General features: G+C 36.1%; 1 protein-coding gene across 39 annotated transcripts in view; it reads left to right on the forward strand.

Annotated features, from left to right (window-relative positions):
• LOC106730093 (endogenous retrovirus group PABLB member 1 Env polyprotein-like) overlaps positions 1-16,640 on the forward strand; it is a 637,472-nt gene that overhangs the window by 180,928 nt on the left and 439,904 nt on the right. For 26 of the 39 annotated variants that reach the window (XR_004319394.1, XR_004319430.1, XM_032478125.1 and 23 more), the window contains 5 exons: positions 1,212-1,706; positions 1,858-1,983; positions 3,020-3,136; positions 5,466-5,797; positions 5,975-6,146. Coding sequence is in view for 37 of the 39 variants with exons in the window: in XM_032478125.1 (XP_032334016.1) it covers positions 3,074-3,136; positions 5,466-5,797; positions 5,975-6,146 (567 nt within the window). In the remaining 2 variants the exon portion in view is untranslated. The other 13 variants (XM_032478113.1, XM_032478229.1, XM_032478257.1 and 10 more) reach the window with 13 other exon arrangements.

Genomic DNA, 16,640 nt, shown 5'->3' on the forward strand with positions numbered 1-16,640 from the left:
ACTATGATTTGCTGCCTGGTGGGTCAGAAGAAAAAGGAGACACAATGATTGGTACTCGAGATGAGTGTCTTGGGAGGATATTCATACCTCATAGAATTTTTTTTCTAGTGAAATAGTGTGACCCATGAGATGTAGTACTCTCCTTTACCACAAATGTTTCCAGTAAAATGATGAATATTCTAATTTATTTGGTAAACTGCATCTCTGATAGAACAAGGGGAACCTAAGAAAAGATATGAACCATTTGGGCAACATACACATGATATATATGGAAACCTGTCAGTTAGAAAAAGTGTTTTGCGATCCTACTTTTTTAAAATATATTTTATTGAAGTATAGTCAGTTTACAATGTTGTGTCAATTTCTGGTGTATAGTACAATACTTCAGTCATATAGGAACATACATATATTTGTTGTCATATTCTTTTTTAACCATAAGTTACTACAAGATATTGAATATAGTTCCCTGTACTACAATATAAACTTGTTGTTTATCTATTACATATAGTAGTTAGTATCTGCAAATCTCGCACTCCCAATTTATCTCATCCTACTTCCTTCCCCCCGGTAACCATAAGTTTGTTTTCTATGTCTGTGAGTCTTTTTCTGTTTTGTAAATAAGTTTGTTTAGCTTTTTTTTTTTAGATTCATACATATAAGTAATATCATGTGGTATTTTTCTTTCTCTTTCTGGCTTACTTCACTTAGAATGACATTTTCCAGGTCCATCCATGTTGCTGCAAATGGCATTATTTTATTATTTTTTATGGCCGAGTAGTATTCCATTGTATAAATATACTACAACTTCTTTATCCAGTCATCCCATTTTTGAATAGAGTTGATGGGAGCAACTAGTGTTAGTGGTATCTTCAGTGGAACATCATGTTCTTTAATACATATTGAAATTTGTTAACCCAATTCTGTTTTACAAACTAGGAACAATTTCTTACAAACACATTGATATACAATAAACATGTTATGTAAAATTATGATTGTCAGAATTGATATTCGAGAAAAACATGGTCAACATCTTATTCATCTAATTAATACATTATAATTTTTCCATTTATATTTCTTTCTCCTATTTTAGTTATTTCATTGATTTATTTCATTCGTGGATCTCACGAGTACACCATGTGGGAACAGAGAGCGCTAAGTATGACTCCTTGGAAAGTAGGACTATGTCTTATTGTTTTTTATTCTCATTGTAGGAGAGTGTCTTGCGTAAAGTAAGTGCTTCACACATGTTGGTAGAATCATTTTAATGGTTGAGATCTTGATCCTGCCTGTGGAACATGGGTTCCAAAAGAAAAAGAACTGAAGCTGTTGAATTAAACCTTGAATTAAGAGACTCAGGAAGACTGTTCCAATGGTTATAAAAAAAATACTGATCCGTCCTTTGCTAGACTCTACCTGCCCTACCAGGCTGGAGTATACTGCTTCAGCTTATAATGCTCACTTCAGTTCTAGAGTCTCAGATGTACACAAAATACAAAGCAGATATCTCCAGAGAAGATCATGGAACTCAGAAAGAGACCTGTAAATTTAATAAAAGATATTCAGAGAAAAGTATGATAGTACTTTTTATGCAGAATATCCATTGAGCTAAACTTTGGAACCTGCGGCATTCTTCGTTGTAATTCTTTAATTCAGGTCAAAAAAGAGAACACAGATACCTGGAAGAGGCCACCCTGACACAGGGACTGGTGAGTACACACATGTAAGAACCTGTAGGTGCTCTTCTGTTTGTTTGTTACTAGCTAGATGGCCTGTGTTTCCCATTTTACACAGCTGAATTATTGTATTACATTTAAGTCTCAATACATTTTGAGCATTTACCATTTCTTTTCTCCCTAGGATGTCAAGATGAAATTGTGGATGTTATATTATGCCAGGCAGAGAACTTTGTAATATGGAACGAGGAGTCGTGAAAGCAGCCATCCTTATAAGAGATGCTCAAACATTCTCTTCATTTTTCACTTTATATCCTTGCAAGTTCTATTCCTTTCTTCAGGATTGACTCTCTCTCTGTTATGGACTGAATGTGTGTGTTCCCCCAAAATTTATATGTTGAAGCATTAACTACACCCCAGTGTGGTTAGGAAGTGGAGCCTTTGGGAGATAGTTAAATTTAGATGAAGTCACGAGGGTGGGATCTTCATGATGGAATTAATGCCCTTATATAAAGAGACCAGAAATCTTCCTTACCCCAACCCACCCCTCCACCATGTGAGGACACAGAAGGCAGCCATCTGCAAGCCAGGAAGAGAACCCTCACTAGAACCTCACTGTGCTGGCATCTTGACCTCGAACTTCCAAGTGTCCAAAACTGTGAGAAGTAAATGTCTGTCTCTAGTATCTCATTAGATCAGCCTGAGCTAAGACATTCCCCCATCTTTTTATATCAAGCCAGACTTCAATGCCTAATTCAAGTATCATCTTTCTTTATGTATGTGTGTGTGTGTGTGTGTGTACAAAATCGGCAGACTCTATTTTTAGACAGAGGTACATAAGAATGCATTCTCCCTATAAAAGTTGTGAGAAATATAAAAAGTAAAATACGACACCAACCCTCCCTGCCCTCACAGAGTCCTCAAGCCAGGCGTAAACACTATCATTTCAACACTATCGAGTGTTAACTCTCAGTCCTTTTTCTATGAAAATGCCAGGTCTAGTCCTTTCTCTTACGGTTATTTCTCCTGCTGTTTGCACACAGCCCTTTGTTACATTTTGTTTAATACTCAGAAGTGGCTTTACAGCAAACTAATGAAGCTCGGTTTTCAGGAACACTTTCTTGCACAGACTAATTTCAACACTCTGGGAGTTTTATATATATAGTTTTATATATTTCCAATTTGGGCGAGTTCTTGTTTTTTTAAGTGCTCTGTAAATTTCATGAGTTTCAAGGCCCCACAAAGCCTGGAAATGCCCCTGCTTATGCCATATTTATTTAAATACATGACAGTCTTCCCCATTAGAATGGAAAGTGTTTTCTTGACTTTTTTCCCCCCTGCAACAAAATGTGTAGATCATCAACTTGCTCATAGTGGGTGTGTGATAAATTGAGGATTAAATGAGCTTCAGTCGTACCAAAGATTGCTTGCTAGAGTCAGAGCTTCCACCAGGAGCAGAGAATGTAAGTACATCACAGCTTGGATGTTTTGTTTTCCCTTTCGTGTAATGTGCATCGATAAGTAAATTCTAACATGTTAGTTTTGTTTTTCACCTACATAATAATCACATTCTAACCAGTATATATTGAATTCCTACATTAAGTAGGGAACAAAAAAACCCTCTGACTTCTAATACTTCAGGAAGACCAGGTTAGATTTCTAGCTCTTCAGTCCGTGAGACTTTCTCGAAAGTAGTGTTGTCCAATAGAAATTCATGAGGCGATGGAAATGTTCTGTAACATCTGTGCTGTCCAGTATGGTAGCCACTAGCTACATGTGGTGACTGAGCTCTTGACGTGTGACTAGTGTGACTGAGAAGCTGAATTTAAAATTCTGTTTAATCGTAATTACTTTACATTTCAATATCCACCCATGGCTAGTAGCTACCATATTGGACAGTGCAGCTCTAGAGGGTTATGAACAATGCGATTCATTTGGGGAGGGTTTAACTAAATGAATCAGTACATCAGTTATAATACATGATGAAGGCTCAAGTTTGGACAATATTATAGTCCGCTCTCCTAGCAGCAAATTTATAGACCATGTTTAGCTGCATGGAAACTTGAAAAAGGAAATCAACACACAGCAATGCAACGAATTGAAAAGGCAATTTCAAAGGAAATGGAAATAACATTTCAGTTTTTAAAAAGAGCTATGCTAAATTGAAGACAGGAGGGAAGGAAATTATTTCAAAGGTGAAAAGAGCCAAGAATCCACAGTAACAATCTCCCTTTCTCTCGCTGAGCTAGAGAACAGAAGCAGAACAAAAGAGAGAAATTAAGAAGACCTGTGGGTATGCCAGAGATCTCATTGTTTCACTGTGTGCACGTATTTATTTGGGTAGGGAGAAGTAGATATGAGCCAACAGGGCCCTATGGCTTAAAACATGAGTACCACCGTTATCCCCCAAACCTCCAGAAGTGGCAAATTGGACTATTTACTTTGTAGCATGACAGGGCAAATGTTTCAAATGATCTACTGACTATGGTCAGCGCTCCAAAGTTACTGTTCTAATGCTGGTTAAAAAATAAAAACACAGACGAAAATATCCTAGAATCTCATTCTGTAATTCTTTGTGGCAGGTTATGAATATAAATTCTTTGACAAGAAGATGAAATTATACCCCCAGGATGCAAATTAAATTACTTGTCCCTGAAATACTCGTTTTGTATTAGTTTAGAAAGTGCCTGCATCTATTTCTATTTAGCACATATTTATGTTATTTCAGTGTTGATGGTGATCTTTCACATGCAGTTCTTACAACTTATTTTCACTTGTGTAGAGATTATCTGGTGACTTTTTATATATTTATATGTTGGGCTTTAAACAGATGAATATTTCAACATGTGTTTCTAGCTGCAAAGGGGAAAAATGCAGATTTTATTGTTATACTTTAATATGTATTGGTAACATTTTATTGTTGCTTGAATCATTAAGCATTAGAAAAATCTCATTATTTGGCTACTTCTTTATGAAAGTGCACAGAGCATATCCTAAAAGCACATAAAATTTTCTGGATGGGCTAAAAAATCATTCAACATATGCCTTGCTTCCAAAAGGATAAACAGCATGGGGATAGCAGTGATGTGTGTTTGGAATTTCTTCTTAGCTTGTGGAATAAAATGAGGGACACCTGTTAAGCATTGGGAGGCACTGAGAAGGAGGACCAAAGTTACCCAGCTGAGAGCAAGTTACCTGATGGGATAGTGCATTTGAGTTTTATGTTTTGAAACCAACTTTCCCTTAAAAAAAAAAATCACAGCAATATGTGAGTATTAAAGAAAACTATTGCACTGGAAATTAACTCTTGCTGCTATTTTGGCTAACTTCTTTTAAATATTTTTCTGTTTTTAGCCTTATTTTACATGTCTGTAATCATACATTTTCAATTTATTATTTCACTTAGTGTTGAAAGACTAGCGTGCCTCCAATTGCTTTATAATTTTAGAAACATTATTTTCTTAATGCTTATACACTAGTCACTAAAATCCACAATGACTGAATGACTAACTCACAGATTCAAGAAATTTTTACCTAGTTTGAAGATTATTCAGAACTTAATGTTTGAACTTTCTCTGCTGGTGACAAATCTTTGTAAGTAGTTTAATGAGATAAAAAGATGACCTCAAATCAGTAAAATTTCTTTCTCACATATAATCTGGTTGATTGAGCTCTTTTAGAAGGAAGGCAACACTAATTTAGGAAACTAAATCCTCAGACGCTCATTGTCGTCTCCCTAGTTCTGGAGTGTTAGAGTAAACGAGAAGCACCTGAGAAGCGTCTTCTTTGCAGGCGGAAGAGCAGAGGCCTCCTCTGGACCAGACGGGAAAGAGCCTCTCTCACCCTTCTGAGGAGGGAGCGCGGCAGAGCTTGGAAAGAGAAGCAGTAAGCTGCTGGTCTCAGTGTTTCCCAGAGGGTGCGGGCTTTTCTGAGGCACAGAAACAGGTGGTCACACCTCGCTTGAATAACATAAACAGTCTTTGCCTCAGTAGGCTAAGGAAAAACCCAAAGCCTGTTAAAGATGAGATGAAACCAAAGAACGTGATTTCAAGATGTAAGAGGACGTCAACGGGATCAAATACACTAAAGATGTCGAAGAAACAGAGAAACTTCCATCAGATTCGGTAAGAACGCTGTCTTTTAATGGCCTCCAAGAGAAAAAATGTTAGTAAAATGAGGAGAATAAAAAAGTTCATGTTTCTAATAAGATAGGAAGTAGGTGAAGATTTAATGAAGGCAGTGGATATTGATTCGTATATGGAGGGTGGACTGTAAATTATACATGGATTTTCACTGTGCAGGGTCAGGACCCTAACCCCCATGATGTTCAAAGGTCAACTGTTTATCTATATATATAAAGAGAGAGAGTTACTGAAATGGAGAGAAAAGGTAAAAGCTGGAGCTCAGGACATAGGATCAGTGAAGGAGACAATTCTGCGTGAAGAGGTGCGGAATGAGAGGCTTCAAGTGAAGGTTAGTCTCACACAGTATTTTGGGGCCTGGGAGAATCTTAAAAAGGATACGTAAAAGAGGGGCAAGTAATAGTCAGGATCCTGGTGATGCTTAATAGGATAAGCGTGTGGTGGGTCAGCTCTTCAACGATGCTCAGCCAGAGCAGAAACAAGGAAGACAGAACGCAGGAGAGGTGGAGGGGTGAGAGCCAATTTGCAGTGCTTTGATGACTGGCCTAAACAACTCGGCGTATACTGTTAATTAGGGCACTGAAGTTTCACGTGTTATCCTTTATCACATCTCACACATAAGAAGGTGAGAAAATTTAGAATTGAAAGAGTGTAAGCTCTAATCTTATAATTTTATTTTGTATATAGATTCCTGTTATCTCCAGAGTTTATATATATGTATATATTTATTATCTCTAGAGTTTATAATATATATTATTATTTACCTGATATAGATAATATATCTCAGATGTTATATAATATATGACAGATATATCATATATATCAGATATTATATAACATCTGAATCTCAAAAAGGACTCACTTGAGAACCTAAGAGCATTCATTGGCTTTGAGTTCAGAAGTACCTGTACTGGAATTTGGGCTGTCGCTAATTAGCTAGTCAGGTAAATTGACGAACTGCAGCCTTAGTGCCCTTGAGCGTAAAACAGATCATGCTCAACTTGCTGGTTTTTTAGGATTAAAAGTCATATAACAGTACTAATACTGTTTAGAATATAGAAGATGTTTAATCAGCTATTTAATGCTATTTTATACAGACATACATGGAAAAATCTAAAAATCCTTAGTATACTTTTGATATTCCTACCTGACTGAAATGTTGTTAACTAGTTCTAAGAACTGCTTTTTTCCTTCACTTTTACATTCAATAAATGATACATTTGAGAGATTTCCTTTGGGTTTCACAGTAAATTGGCAAAGTAATGATTTTACATTTGGTTCTATTCTTAATGTCTAATGGAAGTAAAATAACTTCTAGATTATTTCAACTGCACTGAAAACATAAATAGCAGTAGTTTGCCAGCTGCAAAATTGATGCTGAAGTTACTTCAATGGCACACAGGATGTTGAATGCCCATAATCACAAGCCAATTCAGTGCTGACACTTGGCTGAAAACATGAGTTAATGTTTTAAAGTAAGTAAAAGTGAAATAGCATCTCTCCTTTAAAGTAGTCTGTTAGATTGCAGTGTAGGATCTTTGAATAAGCACGTAAAGTTAGTTACATGATTTGTATCAGTTCCAGAGTCCCTTCTCCTGTTCTTCGCCAGAACCCCACCCTATGTGTATTTTAAGGATCATTTACCTATAAGGTGCTTAACTAGCCTCTAGATGGCACTTTGACATTCTTGGTGATTCTATTAGTGGTTTGTTCTCTCCATGGACAGACTTGTAGGTGACACAGGACATATATCCCACTTTCTCAAGTGAATTAACACTTTATAGGCAAAATTCATATATTTCAAATATATGCTAAATCTTGGAATATCATGTAAATTGAGCTTCCCCTCCCTCCATGAAAACTGGGCAGTAGTGGAAAAGTTACTTAATTTTAACACTAACCATTCTATCTCCTCCATAAATGTTCTGGTATCTCACAGATAACCACAAAAGAACCAAAGGCAAAAAGTTTTATTGGAGCATTTCTTTTGGTTAGAGAACATCCGTCAGGATCTTTCTGTTTACGTGTCCTCAGCGGCACTCCAGAGTGTCACGCTTGTCACCAAGGCTGCTGCATCGAGAGTCACAGCTTTGCTTTCATTTGGTTAATGAAACACTTAGATTATGCATGTGAGCTGTTCCTGTTAATTTCATTATTGACATCCAGGCTGTGAATGCCATCTCTGCTTCTACTCCTTCTATGTGTCATCTTTCAAGTGAAACCAATAGTACCTCTTTCCTCTTGTGATCCTAAAAGTCCATAATCCAGTGAGAAATAATGGGTAGAAATCCACTTATACAGACCAGCCTGTACTCAGCTTTTTGTCCCTTCCCCTGCTTTCATTTTATTTCCTCCTCAAATACAGATATAACTTAAAGTGGAGGAAATTAAGGTTGAAACTGATATTGAAGCTTTTTTTGCACAAATTTTCTTGCTTAACAAACCATCTTCTTCTGTATGAAAACCTCTGTTTTCGCTTCTGCCTTTACTCCAGATCCTGTCGCTTCTCACTGCTGCAGGAACTTGGCAAGATTGTGAATCCTTTTCTCCATCATTTATCTTTAGCTTCTGTCGTTTTTACTAGCTCTTGGTCTGTAACATTATTCAGTCTTTCTCATGCTAAGGAACAACAAAGCAAGCTCTTCCTAAATTTCGTTTTTCCTTCTCATTACGTTTTATCTTCTTTCTAACAAAGCCTCGGTGCTGGGAAAATAAGGTATAGTTGCTATCTGGAGTCCTTCACTTTCCATTAATTTTCAGCTTGTGAGGAGGGCGGGTATCAGAACAACAGAAAGCTTATTTTAAAACACACATTTCCTCTGACAGATTGCCTTTTGACATTTCTTTTGGGAAAGGGGTGCTTCAACTTTGAAAAATGCTCCCTAGCTGATTTCCATGTGAGAATCACTATGTTAACACAGTGCCTCACAGTTAACATTCACTGTTCTCCAGAATCTCCCCACGAAGATGGCTCCCAACTGGCAAACTCCAGTGCCACTCTCCAGCCCTACCTTAGTTGAGCTCCCTGAAGCCTTTGAACTTGTTGACCTTGGCTTCTTTGTAATCCTTTTCACCCAAGCTTCCTCTGTAGCACTTCCTTCTTTTCTGTTTACTACTTGCTGGCCACTGCTGTTCCTCCAGCCTCTCCTCTCTCTCTCTCTCTCACTCTCCTTAAAGAGTTTTGTGTTTGCACAAATTTTCAGCTCACTATATACACCAACAAGTCTCAGAAACATCTATCCAGGCCACATCTCCTTCCTGGGTCCTAGATAAATACATGTTACTGCTTCATGCACCTGCAACTTGGAAACTCATCCAAGTCCTGCTCAAATTTCAAATTCTTTTGCTTCAATATTTTAATTATTTACCTGACTATTCTTTCTACTAGTCTGTGAACTCTTGAAAAACTAGAGAAACTCGGTTACATTTATTCTCATATTTCCAGTACCTTACACTATACTGAATGAAGGATCGAATATTTGATACAAAAATAATTCACAACCATCTGTGTGAATACACTGTATGTAAACTCTCTATAGAATGGTCACATTAACACAGACATTTCTATAGAATTCTTAATTAACTGAGAAGTAACGTAAGAATGTTCTGTGAGGTAAATTATGAAGGGACAGTTTAGTGGAATTTTTCAGGGCATATTCATGAGTTATAACTGCTGAAAATACTTTCCCGCTCATCTAGAATATGTTGAGTTGTTTCATGACAACCGTAGATAGTATTAGGCGCTCCGAGTATCTGTAAGCTTCTTATGGAGGAAGAAAAACAAGTTAAATTGAAGCAGTTTTAGAGTCTGACATAGGGATCAGCAAACTACAACGAATGCTGACAGGACAAATGTGGCCCGTGGCTTGTTTGTGTAGGGCTAACAAGCTAAGAATGGTTTTTACATTTTTAAAGGGTTGTTTAAAAAAAGTAGAAGAAAGAGGAGGAGGAGGGGGAGATTGAAGAGGAGGAGGGGGTGACTGAAGAGGAAGGAGGGAGAAGAGGGAACAGATCTTTAAACTGGTCACGTTCAGCAATGTCACCTGAGAGTTAATATATATATATATATATATATATATATATATATATAAATCACATTCATTTCGTTCACAGCCCAAATCAAAATGATAAATACATATCTACTTATCAGCTCCATCAAGTAATTAAATCCATAACCTTTCCTGTTAGATATCAGATCTATCTAAAATACACCAGTCTTTCTCGTACTGAACAGAAGTCACCAAGACATTCTATTTTAGTATCTAATAAAATCTGGGAAAATACTTAAGGCCTTCTGCTTTTTAAGAGTGTCTGTACATATGCAAGTTATTTATCAATTAGAATTGAATTATTATCATTGAAAACATTATAATGTATATCTGGTCAAATAAACAAAAAATTTACTGTAAAATTTATTTCAGATGTTTTACCAGCCATTCAGTAATTAAATTTACTTATTCCTAATTTTGACATTCACAAGATGTATGATGTACGTTTTTAAAAAATTACTTATTTTCACAAACTAGAAACTGAGATTGAGCCAAGATTCATAGGATATCCTGTGGAGTGTAGGCACACATATCATGGAACTGATGCCTTTTCGGCTGATTTCATACAGTACCGAATGGCCTGAGTGAGGTTTAGGGGAGTGGTTTGGGGAAGACTTACCTTTGGCAGCCTCCTCTGTTGTCTAAGTCATTAGGCCCTCAGGGAATTGCTCAGGTACCCCAACAGCTGTGTTTCTGTTGTGCATCAAGCCTACACCTGCATTTTCCCTCTGTTTACTTACATGCTGCTTGTTGCAGTGCTAACTGAGGACTATGGCAGGAGAAGAGGCCAAGGAGGCATGTGATGGCAGATTCAGGATCTCTGGCTCTACCCTCACCTTCTCTAGGCATCCCTCAATTTGCCCCATCACTGTCATGGCCATATGGTCCCAGGGCTAACACTCTAGACTGAAGAACTGTATTTGATGATGACTTACATCGTTTGTAGAGGAAGGAGAAAGAAATACACCATTCTTCCTTGTCCTCCTTTTGCCTGGAGGCCAGTAGGTCTACTGGTGGCACACTTGCTTTGAGATTTAGGTAGATTAAAATTTGTAAATGATTATATAAAATGACAGGTAAGTTATATGAACCTAACTATAAACAAACACTAAAGATGATCATCCCGTTCTAGAATTATGACAAGGACAACAAAAATGGGGGTTTGAAGCTGAATTTAAAATGAATGTAGAATTCAGGCTGGGAATATTTCAGGCAGGTGTGTTATGTATAGAACAACTGCAAATGAAACTCACCAAATTGAAATCATGACAAAATTGAACTTGTTTGATCGTTGAAGGTTTTGTTACATAGGAAGTACACAAAAAGACTCGTGGGTTTATCAAAGGGAAAGCGAGAAATACCAAGTGAGGGCAGAATGATTCACTAGGACTAGGAGTAGAAATAGCAGAATCTAAGTTTAAATATGACCTATGTATCAGCTGTATAGAATTTCAGAATCAAAAGAAGACACTCAGCACAAGCTTCTAGATTACATGCAGAAATTTGTGGAATAGGATTATTTACCTTTATCAGGAATAAGCATTTTCATAGTAAAGTATTTGAAATACTTGAAATAATATTAACTTCCAACCCCCAGATGCATTGCAATTGGTCACCTAAGAACTTTCTGGAAGAGATGGTTTACACTTGATCACATGCGAAATAATAGTTGAATTGTTGAAATCAAATGTAATCTTAATGACTATTAGTCTGTTATACTGCCTGGTAAAAATCTTTAGCACTCTGAGTGTGAAATAAAGTAATTCTCAAGGCTTTAGCAAACAAGATTTCTTTCCAAGGTTCGTAGGAAGGTTACAAAAATCCTAAAAGGGCTTTGAAAATTATTGACTCAAATAGAAAATTCATGAAAGCTGTGATCAAACCAAATTAAATAGGTCCAACTCAACTTAGCATTAGAAAAGATTTTCCAAAATACTTCTCAAGTGAAGTAATACACAGGCAACAACTTTGTATACAAAATCACTCAGGTGCCTCTGGAAATCAGTTACTTTGAAGTGCAAAGCCAAATCTTCCAATGCATACATATATTATTTGAAAATCACAGATAGGATGTCCGAGTGTGGCAGAATAATAATAAAAAAAAAAAAAAGCCAGAGTTTTAGAAAATGGGTAAGGCTTCATAATTATTTTAACCACTGGTGAGTATGAATTCATATGTATCCTTAAATATTGATAGTCACAGGAAGTTTTGTTAATTTCCCTTATTGGGAAATATATATATTAAATATATATACAAAATTCACTTAATATATATGTCATTCAAATTATTCCAAATAATTGAATTTTTTTATCTTTTCTATAATGAAGTTGTTTTTGGAAAAAAAATCTAAGAATTGGCAAGGATGGTGAGGAATGGTGGTGATGGGTGAGAATACAGGAAAAGCAATAAAGGAAATATTTATGATAAGGAGTATTATAATTACTTAATCATCAAATCAGAGAAAACTCATGCCGAAAAAGTTTTGAGAAATGTCAGCTAGACTATCTTCTCTGTCATTAGGCAAACTTAGTTGAGAAAAACAGCCCACGGTCCTTCTAAAGACTAGCAGATAAAGAGATTTTCCAGATAAAGGTTAGATTCAGGGCTTAACAGACCCCTTGGTCAGCAGATTCTTCCCAATATCTAGCTTAAATCCCCTGAGCTTTAATTTAAGTGTGTTTGTCCCAGTTAGAACACAGAGAAAATAATTTGTTATAATAAAGTATAATTAAAAAAAAGCTTTAGCATAATTCCAAGAAAGAAAGAACAAGAAGAAATACTTACAGACTGAAACTATCACCTCTTTATCTTAATCCATATACATATTTTTGTTCAACTTTTAACTCTTTTGTAAAAGCATCATTAAATTATGAAACTCCAGCATATTTTTAATAAGACATAATTTTAAGGACTACAGTAGAGAATTTTCAGGGTTAGCATCATCGTAAAAAGGACAAACACACACATTTCAGCATACTGTGTAAATCAAAATGATCTTGAGTGAAATATAAATGAAGCCATTTGAGAGTCATTGTGCTGGACTGTTAGCTAGTGTAGTCTTCCTTCCTTTTTCTGCCCTCTATTCCTTACTTTCTGAGACACTGTTGTTTAGCTTTAGTTTCTAATTGTTTTCTGAAACATTAAGTCTCAGAGAAAAAATACCAAATTGACTAGCATCCTTATCATGCTATTAATGATTACATGGGACAGATAATTTTGTTTATGCTGGCATCACTTGAATTTTAAGGAGAGAGAATTTAGACTCAACCCTAAAGTTTGCAGTACTTTGCAGAAATTTAGTACTTACTGTTCATGCTTTTTATTTATATATTTATTTACTTAAGCGTTTATTTTGTGACGTTTCACACAGCTTTATTTTATCTTTTGCATTTAGAAATTTAAGATCATTGAAACATCACAGATTTTGAAACAGGAACTAAGAGTTATAAATTTTCTTATCTTTTGAGACTTGATTATGTTGATTTCCTGTGTTTTAATTTAAAGGATCATGCTAAAGCTTGCCTGGAATTTGTTAGAATTTGGGCTGTTTTCCCATGGAATTATATTTTAGAGAAGACTGGACACAGAATTTCACTGTGAAGATTGTAATATTCATTTACATACTTGGTTATTTTCACTTGCCTTTTTTAGAATTTGTCTATTGTTTTTTTAAGAAAAAAATAGTCACTGAAACATTATAGCAGTTTGAGGAAATAAGCCTTCCACTATGTCTCATGATCTTTACTCTTAAAAAAAATAACGTTCTGTTTTATTCTCAGGCTTGTATTCTGGTAGTTTGCAATTTTGAAAAGGGCTATAAATAAATAAAAGAAAAATCAGAATAGCCGGATTTCTATTTTGAAGGAACATGAGATGCAGGGAATTTTAACATATGTTTTCATGTACTTGAAAGCATGCTGAATCAGTCCTGATAAGCTGCTGGCATTGAATTCCGGACAAGGAAGGGCAAATGCTTACTGACTGCACTGAAGTTGTATAAGGCAGTATCATGAAAGACATTGATAGAAGAATGGGAAATGCTGACATTTGATTACATGGAAATTTGTGCTACTCCAGGAAAAAAAAAACATTTTGAAGCATTTTATTTAATAGACAATCATAGTCATGATGGACCAATCACTAAACTCTTGGTGGGGTCATCATTTGCCCACAATCCTCGGGCCTGACTGTTGAGACTAATTCTAACAGGCCAGATGCCTTCTTCTCCTTTATTGCTGTTTAGCACAATACGGTCTTTCCCAATATACACAATTTTCTTGAAGGGCTTCCAAGTCCACTGGGTCCATGTACAATTGTGGATATCCTTTGCAAACGTTTCCAAAGGGGCTATGCCACTTTCATATAAATCAAGGGGGTAGCTGGGAACTTCGGGGGAGGAAGAAGTAAATTTATGGAACCTCACCATCCCCAAGTCCTATCTAGTCATTACCATCTAGCCTTATGCTAACATCCAGTTTTGCTCTATTCCCACTGTTGGAGGAATCCATTTTCCTCTGTTCTTTTAGGTTCTTCTCTCTGGTGTATGAATGAAATTGACATGGGACAGATTAACAGGAGAAAATCAAACAACAGTTGAATAACATGTCTGCATGGAAGAGACCCAGGAAAACTCAGTAAATCACCAAAATGGCTGAACCCCTCCTTTAAATACTATTTTCAGCTAAAGACAAAGAGGATGTTGGGGTTAGTAGTTTGGGACTTCAAAGGAAAGGAAGGCAACTGACATGGAGAAGGAAAAGCAAATGTTTGATGAACAAAATTTTGCTGGGCCCTGCAGGGAGAGTAGGACACAGAAAGGAGTTTTAACAAGCAGACTTTGTTAGGTCCTTCCTTGTCTGCGTACTTAATCCATACTCTGGTTGTCTATGGTGAGAATTCCTGTCTTGGAATAAGTCCTGTATCTGCTTTCTTTAGGCGGTTAGGAGGAAGGTCAGCATTTCTTCCTGAGTCTTTTGGGTCTTGATTTTTTTTTTTTTTTTCCAGCTCGGAAGAGTCCACATACCAAAGAGATATTTTGTGCTGGCAAATTTTGTTCCCTTACACCACGCATGTGGGGAGATAGTAATCATTTGATCTGATTGATAATATAAAAATGGAAAATATTGTGTATTACCTCTAGGGTGGAAGCATTTAAGGAATGGTCAGTGGAACTCCCCAGTTTCTGCCCTTCTAGTTGACCTAGCTGGGGAACCATATGGTTTTAACAGTTTCAAGAAACCTTAATAGGAGGGTGTACAGATGTTCTGTGACTAAATGTCTGCACCGTCTTTATTCGTGTCTTCATCAAACCTGCTAATTACCAGGATGGCTCAGTTTCTCATGGTAGAGTAAGAGTATCCATTTGAAGTTTAGATGTCTTCTAAATATTGACTTTAGAATTTTTACTTTTCCATTTTAATGGTTTTAAGTTTTAATCTCTGTACTGTCATTGACAGTATTTCTACTGGTGTGTTCACCATAAATGTTAGGGAGATTGCCATTGAGCTCTCTGGCTTACATGGCAGGAAATAATTTGATTTGGTTTCCTGACAAACTGGATGAGATGTCTCTTCCAATGAACATTCACCTTGCCACTGAGCATGCCATGTATTTAGACACATGGTTTTATTTTTATGATCTTTTAAAACTTCATTTATTTTATGTAGCCCATGGCTGAGATAATCTTTTATAAGTTTTCTGAATACCAGGATTGGTGGCAGGTTTGAAAGTGCTCTGCTTTGGGCAGGAATGGAAGTATTACCTCCCTGTAAGGCAAGCATCCAGAGAAAACATATATTATTATTAATAGGAAAATTCTCAGCAAGTTCATTTTTCATTCATACTTTGTGGTGTATAATATTATAGAGGATACATGTAAGGGAAATGTTACCCACATATTGATTTAGAGAGGCAGTGTTATAGATCATATTATAGTTAGCCATTCTATACATTATCGCCCCATGCCACTTTTAAAATACATGGTATTAAAAGTAAAAAAATAAAATACATGGTGTCGATAGAGTAGGAAAAAAAAGGAAAGATTATTTTCCTCTTGTTTTAACTTAATCATTTCTATGTCACAGTTTTATCAGGACAAATGAATGAAGAGAAAAGGCAGGGACAATACGATTAAAATAAATTCATATTCAATCTACACTCATGGCTGCTTTTGGCAAGGAATTGTGTAAAACTCCACTTGGGTGTCTTGAAGATGAAATTTCTTTTCTGACTGTCAGATTAACTAAAACAATCCTTAATACCAAAGGGTCAGAATAAGCATAAACCCCACTATACTAGTTCATGGTTCTAAAACAACAGACATATGGAGACCCTGTTAGGACTCACTGATATTCTGTAGATGAAACAACAGGCAAGGCAAAGCCTTCCCTTCAGGACTCCAGCGGCTACTGCATTTGACAAGAACTACAACAAGGTCAAAATATTTTAGTGACGTTGGTGACCATTATGCAAAAAATGAAAGTTTTAAATATGAGAACTTATACCATTTAATGCTTACTGTGTACATTCAAAAAAATTTAACTAGTGCAAAATGTTATTGGGTGTCACGATTAAAGGTTTTAAATCTGTTATTAAGGGAGGACTAGGGGTTAGGAATGTGGATTCCTGTTTCTGATCACATTGCAGAGACTCATTCTTCCTTGTTCTACCAAGCAAGATAAAGGAGTTCTAAGTTTTATAAATTCTTTGTAATTTTCTAATGGACCCCATTAACACTCCTTCTCATTTTGATCTTAAAATATATGTCTGAATAAAG

Source organism: Camelus ferus, chromosome 1, assembly GCF_009834535.1.
Source record: "Camelus ferus isolate YT-003-E chromosome 1, BCGSAC_Cfer_1.0, whole genome shotgun sequence".
Lineage (NCBI taxonomy): Eukaryota > Metazoa > Chordata > Mammalia > Artiodactyla > Camelidae > Camelus > Camelus ferus.